This window comes from Pteropus alecto, unplaced genomic scaffold, assembly GCF_000325575.1.
Source record: "Pteropus alecto unplaced genomic scaffold, ASM32557v1 scaffold251, whole genome shotgun sequence".
NCBI classification, from domain to species: domain Eukaryota; kingdom Metazoa; phylum Chordata; class Mammalia; order Chiroptera; family Pteropodidae; genus Pteropus; species Pteropus alecto.
The window spans coordinates 2531505-2540413 of NW_006431048.1; the positions used below are offsets into that span (position 1 = coordinate 2531505).

Consider the following 8909-nt stretch of genomic DNA (forward strand, 5'->3'; position numbering starts at 1 on the left):
GTTCTTCAAAAAACTAAGAATTGATCTACCATATGATCCAGCAATCCCTCTACTGGATATTTACCCCCAAACACTTGAACACCCATATCCAAAAAGATATTTGCACATCTATGTTCATAGCGGCATTATTCACAGTAGCCAAGACACGGAAGCAACCGAAGTGTCCTATGATAGATGACTGGCTAAAGAAGCTGTGGTACATATATACAATGGAATATTACTCAGCCATAAGAAGAGATAAAATACAGCCATTTGCGACAACCTGGATGGACCTCCAGATAATCATACTAAGCGAAATAAGCCAGACTGAAAAAGTTGAAAATCACATGATATCACTTATATGTTGGATATAAACCTAAAAGTAACAAATGAACAGGACAAACAGACACTCATGGACAATGGACTAGTGGTTACCAGAAGGTAGAGAGTGGGGGAGGAGGGAAGAGGTAGGCAGGGTAAAAGGAGTCAAATATAGGGGTTTTGGGAGAGGGTGAAGTGGGTAAAGGGGATCAAATATATGGTAGCTGAAGGAAACTGGACTCTGGGTAGTAATCACACAATAGAATATACAGATGTGAAATTATAACGTACACCTGAATATTATATAATATACAGATGGGAAATTATAACGTACACCTGAATATTATATAATGATATTAACCAATGTTACCCCAATAAACTTAAAAATAAATAGATAAAGTTATCTTCTATTTTTCTCCATGCCTAGATCATAAATATATATAGTAAAACTGATTATATATAATTTCATAATGAACTTACATCTGAATAAAAGAAAAAAAACTAATATGGGTCAAAACAATAAGAAAGAAACTTTAAAAACAATATAATTAACTATAAATACTATGTAAGACTTATAAAGGATAAATACTTCAATTTAAACTTCAAACACTCTTAAATGGACATTACAAATTACCAAGTACTTAAGGCTCTTTTTCCCTTAGGAAAATTATCTTAAGCAACATAAACAGAAAAACAGGTAGTTAACTCTCTACTCACAGAAAGGCTTAGATAAACACCCAAATGCTTACATTCCAATTTGCCTCGTCAGACCATCAAACTCCTTTAATCGTTACTAAACCACTAGGTTCAGTTTCAACACACTCTCATTAACTATGTTACAAAGTTCGAGACAGATAAGAACTAATGTTCCATTTGGGGATTCTGTGTCTAGGCGACTTAACAAGGCTCCTGACTCTCAGTAGCCAATCTGAATCACAACATAAAATGGAATCTATCTGGAAAACATTCTTGGGGCAAAATTCCTTTTGCTATATGTTGATTCTTAATAGCTTCAATTATGATGATGCTTATTGATAATTACAAATGGTAATATCTGTCATTCTCATCTAATGAGTCAGAGATAAAGAAATTTTATATGATAATGCCACAAATTCCCTACCTTCCTTGGGAAGTAGAAAACAAAATATTCCAAATAAATGCTTTATTCAGATTAGTCAATGATATGATATATAACTAAAAAATAGAAAGACTAATTAATTTCATTTGCCATACATGAAAGTTAGTTGTCAAAATCATAATTTTTGGCCATCTTTAAGGCTATAGGATATTTTCCAATCATATTAGTATATTTACCAGTGTACTTATCAGTAATATATTACATATTTATCAGGGGATGAATTTAATTTGTGGAAGAAAAAGATTAATAGATGGAAACTTTAAGAAGAGGCTATAAGGAAAAAAAATCTTATAAAACTAGTATAAGGCTGAAGAGAGCTAAGAATTTCTTATCAAGGCTGACAAATGCTACAAAGATTTGACAAGGGTGAATCTAGAGGTTTAAGTTAAAAAATTATCTGAAGGGCTCTGAAGACCAAAGAAATATCAAAACAAGAGTAGGAAAAAATGTACTTATGTAATCATTCAAATACCTATCATGTACAGTTGTTTCTCCCTTATCCACAGCTTTGCTTTCCACCATCCAAATATATTAAATGGAAACTTCCAAAAATAAACAATTCATAAGTTTTAAATTGCATGCCCTTGTGAGTAGCATGATGAAGTCTCACACAGTGGGCTCCATCTCACCCAGGATATGAAGCATGCCTTTGCCTAGAGTATCCAGGCTGTATACTCTATCCACTCTTAAGACATTTTAAGTAGACATCTGGGTTATCAAATTTTAACAGTATTGCAATGCTGATGCTCTAGTTACTCTTATTTAATAATAAACCCAAAGCCATGCACATAACTTCTATTATAGTTATATTGTTACAATTGTTCTTTTTATTAATGTTTTATTGTGCCTAATTTATAAATTAAACTTTATCACAGGTATCTATAATTAGGAAAAAAAACACAATATATATAGGATTCAATACCATCTATGGTTTCAGGCATCCACTCGAGGTCTTGGAACATATCCCCCATGGATATGGGAGAACTACTGTATTTAGCACTATGTTAGCAGTTTGGGGGAATAATAAATTGTAAAATACAGAGTCCATTCCTAAAGAGTTTACAATATTGTTAGAAGAATTCTGTCATTCACCATTTAAGTAACCATCAAAATAAAACATAGAGGAATGAAAGCAAGGGATGGATGGATGTACATATAAGTGGCTGACAAGGTTTCATAGCCAAGGCTGAATCTGAGCTGGGTCCTAAGAAGTAGAATTTTAATAGGCAGAAATTGAGAAGAGCATGAGCAAAGGCCAGAAGATGAGAGAGAACACAGTGGTCCAGCCCTCAGTGAGGAAACTAGACAGGCACTAATGCAGAGGAGAAAGGTCGCATCAGTCATGTTGGGGAGATTCTTAAGTGCTATCCTTGTATAATTTTAAGTCATGAAATGTTTGTGAACATGATTAACATATTTCAACATTTAATTTGGAGCATGACTTGAAATGTAATTTTATAAAAAACTATTTTAGAATTAATTAGAGGAAGAGTCAGAACTGGAAGAATAAAGAGTAATTTCAGAAGTAATATTGCAAACCAGAGGTTCTCAAAGTGGCCCATAGACCCCTTTGGGGTCCCTGAGACACTTTCAGGGGATCTGTGAGGTTAAAATTATTTTCATAATACTACTAAGATGTTATTTGCCTAATTCACTGTGTTGACATCTGCACTGAGGGCACAAAAACAATGGTGAATAATATTGTAGGTCAAGACAGTGGAACCAAAGTGTACTTACTGGTAGTACTGTATTTTTTTAAAACAGCTTTATTGAGGTATAATTGATATCCAATAAACGGCATATATTTTAAGTGTACGACTTGGTGAATTTTTACATATATATACATATACATATATATATGAGAAACCATCACTGCAATCAAAATGACAAACATTTTGATTACATCCAAAAGATCTCCCATGACATTTTGTAAGCCATCTCTCCCTACTCCCTGATTCTCAGACAACTATTGATCTATGTCCTGTCTTTATAAATCTGTTTGCAAGTTCTACAATTTTATATAAATGGAATCATATAGTAAGTACTCTTTTTTCATGCTAACACTAATCCAATGGCAAACCAAACAAAATTGACTTCACATAAAGTAGACATCAGAACAAGAACCCAGAAAAAAGAGGTCATTTCATCATGATGAAACATCAATCCATTAAAAGGACATAATAAACTTAATAACAGTTTTAAAACACATGAAACAAAAACTGATCAACCTAAACTGAAAATATATATATATAATTACGGTTGGGCAATTTCAATACCTCTCTGTATATAATGGGTAGAACAAGTGTACAGAAAATCAGTAAGGATACAGGCAACTTGAACAGTCAACTTAATTGACATTTATAAAACAGAACAACGGCAGAATACACATTATTTTCAAGTATACCTGGAACATTTATCAAGACTGACTATATTATGGGCCATAAAGCAATACATTTAAAAGAAGTAAAATCATCCAAAGTATGTTCTCTGACTACAATGAAACTAAATTAGAAACCAGTAATGGAAAGATTGAAAATCTCCAACTATTTGGAAAATAAGCATTACACATCTAAATAATCCATAAGTCAAAGAATAAATCATAAGAGAAATTAGAAAATATTTTGAACAGAATGAAAATGATTTTGGAAACTTGTATCTTGAAACACATGAGCTTGAAAGCTTCCTAATATTTAAAAGACTTTTCTGATGAGAATGATGACGATATTAATAAATGTCACTTTTTAAATAATGAAGTATATGGACATGTGCCAACATTTGAAAGATCTATATAAGTCAGTAAAGCAGTATTTTTCAAATCGACAATATTTTCCAAATGGACATTTGGAAGATCTATATAACTCAGTAAACCAGTATTTTGCAAAAGCTCCATTCTATGCAAGATAGACCAATGGATTTTAAGAGTACAAAGAGTGCATCAATTTTGGGTTTATACTCTGTACTGCAACAAACGAACCTGTTAAGAAACTATCCCTTGTCAAGTTTAGTGGAGTATTAAAAAAAACCTACAACTATCTAAAAAGGCTACTAAAATACTCTTTTTCAGATGCATATGTGTGAGGCAACATAGTTTTCATATACTTCAAACAAACCAAGAAAATGCAGCAGGGGGAGGTAGACAGGGTAAAGGGGGTCAAATACATGGTGACAGAAGGAAATCTAACTACGGGAGGTGAACACACAGTATAAATATATACATACTTTACTGTTAAAAAAATTAAAAAAATAAAAAATAAAAAATAAATTAAAAAAAACATTGCAACAAATTGAATGAAGAGCCGAAAGAATCCAGTTGTCTTCTATTAAGCCAGACATTAAAAAGACAAAATGTAAAGCAATACCACTCCTTTAATAACATTTTTTAAAATTTCGAATAGTTATTTTCATAAAAATGTTAGTTATAATCACATGACTTTATTTAAAATGAATTAATATTTTTAAAATTTATTATTTTAATAGCTAACTACCCACCATTTTATGACAGATGGAAGAAAACTTGAAATAAGACTTGGTGACTGAATAAACTATAGAGGTAAAATTAAAATGACAACAACTTTGGTACCCATGATGTAAGAAGGCTTGATGCTGATAAAAAATTATATCATCTTAATGGACTTGATTGTTCATAGCGGATTTTCCTCTTCTAATCTAAAGAATTAATCACCATAATGTGAGCTGATGGAAAACTCATTTAACTAAAAAGATCAGATTTTATAAAGGCTCAATTAGAATTCCAGCACACTACCAAAAGACTGCCTTTATATCCATACTTAATGGACTGGACACATGCCTGCCCAGAGCTGTCATGCCTGGGCCAAGACAAACAACTGATGAGGTCAGCTTAGAGATTCATCCAAGGCACAGGGAGCCTAGCCTCAGCATAAATGGAATTCTTTAATCCTAGCTGTAGAGTCCCCACAGAACTTAATGTATTCAGACCCTGTGTAGACATACAGTGCAGCAGTTAAAACTTAGAGGGTAAACTGTGAGGATTATAAATGTAAAGCACTTAGAAAAGCACCAAGCATGAGAAAGTATTTGATTACTATTATTATATTACTATGGCACAATGTTTTACCAGAAATGTGGAATTAAAGAGTACTAATCTAATCTACAGGGTAGGTGAGAGTATGAGAAATATAAAATACTCTGAAAGCTAACTATTATATCTAAAAGTTCCCTGGTTATAGATCCATAAAGTGATCACAACTAATGTTGTAAGAAAAAAAATGTCCTCAAAATTATCATTTAAAAATGAGTAGATTTAGTATAAACTTCGGATTCAGAAAACATTCTACTGAATGTTTTCAAAACTGATGCATTTCTTTCATGATTATGAGAATAAAAATATATCCTCAACTAACAATTATGAGCAAGTGATATATTTCCCATTTTTAAATAAAAAGCAAAATCTAGGTAAACATTTTAAAATTTTAATAAAGGAAAGCTTCAAAGTATAGACAGTTGTATTATAGGAACTATGTAAACCGCAGCATCTACGTCTTGACTCGAAGTGAAAAAGAAAAATATAGGCTGAATGAAAAATTACTCAGGAGTCCAAAGACTTTCAGCCTATGTGATACAGAAGTCCAGAGAGCAGGTAGTGGTGGCTGGGAGGAGGAGTGGAGTAGGGGTGAAAAGCCTGTAGGGATAGTGAAACAGTTCTCTCCACAAAGGATGGGCAGGCGGCAGGAAAAAGGACTGTGGAGCCTTGACCTGATTGTAGGCAAGGCAGAGTCATCCAAACAACTTCCCGGGACTCCTATTTTTTGCCCCAGGCCTCAGACACACAAAGGAAAGCAGAGCAGGGACTTAGCAAAATCACCCCACAAACTAAACTGGCAGTTTGAGGTAGAAGACACTTAAAAGAAAAACAGGATATGGTAGTCTGCAAACTCTGGTGTCAGTTATGTCAACACATGGCAAAGAACTTCCACATTCTTACTTCTGCAAGTACTCCCACACTTCTGCAGGGCTTATACTAAACCCCCAGAGCAAGGAAAGATGGAAGCAGCAGCCTGGAATGCTGCGAGAATTCTAGGAACACTTTTTCACATAATCAGCTTTGTACTTCCAGCTGCCTTCCTGACAGAACAAAAACTTATATGTAAGGTCAGGAGAGAATAAAGTTTTATATATAATCTATGCTTCTAATATACTCCAAACCAGCTCAGGCACTGTTTAAAGGCACAGGAGAGGGTATATAGGAAAATTGGTGAGTCGAAAAACAATGAGAAGGCTGCTTATCTGTGTGAACCATACATTACGCTTCTCTTGAGCAAATCTTTTGTACAGAATCCTCAACACTCACAGTGACTCTTGGGAGTAAAAGACAGTGAAGAGAAAAGGAACCAGGGAAATTCTAATTTGTGATCTTTTATCAAAAACACAAAATTACCATGGTTAAAAGAAATGTATTGACTTACCTGGAAAATATCTGTCTTATCTTCAAATAGACTGACAAAATATTTATAGTCAGCATAAGCCCAGAATTTGGAATGATCATAATCTCTAAATGGTCCAGAAATACTAGAGTGGTCACAGTTCCAGGTAAGAAACTCTTCAACTGTAGCGTCTATGTAACTACATGTAGTTTCAAACTGAGGAACTGCAACATAAAAGAACCCAATCAATTTTAAACGTATACAAAACAGTTTCCAAATATTTTTTTAATGAAGATAATTTCAACCCAAAATGTTAACTATTCTTTAATATTAATTAAAAATTAATTTTGTACTTGCTATTTAATTAAAACCATTTACAACACTCATAATACTCATGATTAAACATAAAAGCAACAAACACGGTTTTAACCTTAAGATTAAAGACTACCCTTACTATTGCCTGATTCAGTCTTTGAACAAAAAAGCCGAAAGTTTTTCTGAAAGAGAAGGTTATTGAGCGACATGCTAGCCAGAAAAAGGATCAGGTCCTGGGCATGCAGTCTAAGGCACAAGCAGCAGAGCTAGTTGGAGAAGACAACACAGCCACTGTCCAGGATCTGACAGGGCTCTTAATTTAAATACATGAACTCTGGAGAAGATGTAAGTTGTTCTGAAAGAATTTACATTGGCTATAGGTAAAGGGGGAAGGAGAAGGTGAAGCTGGGCTAGTTCTCAGATAGATGCATGTGGTAAAGGAAGAAGTGTTTGCTCTTTAGGATTGGTTGTGGGCAACAGTCTGGAAAGTTCATGTGTAAGCAAGATGTGGTGGCACCTGGTGATCAGCTACTCGGCTATTTTCTCTGTAATCGAGGAAATAGCCATCTGGAAGTTAATTCAAAGTTTCAACATACATTCAGGAACGTACGCAATATTTTGTTGGTTTTGCCTGGCAGTTAACTGATTAACCTCTCTTATCAATTCCTTCTACCCTCTGGCCTGCTATAATTTAGGACATCTCAGAATTTTTTTCTTGTCACAGTAATCCAGTGGAATACTTCAGATTATCAATTCTCCAAAACCTTTTCAGGAATCTGTGAGGTCTAAAATATTTTCATAATAATATTATGACATTATTTGCCTTTTTTACTCTCATTCTCTCATAAGTGTATGGTAGAGTTTTCCAGAGGCTACATGACATGTGTTGACATCACTGCTTTGACAGCTAGTAGAATATGTGCTTATGTTCTTGTATTTTAAAATGTCTAGGTTTTAATTTCTAATATGGTATCACTGGAGATAACCCACATTGACAAAAAGCTTATTGGGGTACTCAATAATTTTTAAGTGTAAAGGGATCCTCAGACCAAAATATTTGAGAACCACTTCTTCAGATTAAAAAAAACAAAAAAGCAAAAAACAGACAACAAAAAAACTGTCTTTTGAAAATTTTCTGACTTTATGCTGTAACATATACATAGTTCCTCAGAATCATTACATAAACAATGGCGATTTAAAGTCTGTTCATTTATTGACTTGTTTCAGAATCATTTATTAAGTACCTAATTTGTAATTAGCACTGTGCTCAGACTTCTGGGAACATAAATAGATAATACCCTCGAGTTTAGAATATATTTAGACAAAGATAAAGCTTTAACCAGAATAATAGGGAATCTGAGGCATCATATAACTAAATGTAAAATTCTGTGCCATAGAGAAAGAGGAAAAGCAAAGACCACCAGAGATGAGGGCTGATCAAGAAAGCTTAAGTCTACTCTCTGTTCACAGTGGTTTGTTATTCCAGGTGTGATTTATTTATACAAGGACTATTCTTCTAAATAGTGATGAAATAAAATTCTTTTGTAACGAGCATAATATTTTAGATGTACATTGGGAAGTTAATATTCAAAAAATCTGATTATGATTTCTTTTGCAAAGCATAAAATCCTTTCAAGAGAGGATGTAGATCAAATTCACGTAAATCAGCACAACACTTGAATCAGTAGGAGAAGGATATTAAAATTCTTCTTTCAACCATTTTTATCTTTTCCCTCCATTTCTCCCTGAACCGC

At 33.6% G+C, this 8909-nt stretch overlaps 1 protein-coding gene across 3 annotated transcripts in view; it reads right to left on the minus strand.

The window, feature by feature from the left end:
• Positions 1–8909, minus strand: part of HSPBAP1 (HSPB1 associated protein 1) — a 47131-nt gene that overhangs the window by 16546 nt on the left and 21676 nt on the right. For all 3 annotated transcript variants that reach the window (XM_006905569.3, XM_015595859.2, XM_025052076.1), the window contains one exon: positions 6883–7064. In XM_006905569.3, coding sequence (XP_006905631.1) covers positions 6883–7064 — 182 coding nt within the window. The remainder of the gene's footprint in view (positions 1–6882; positions 7065–8909) is intronic.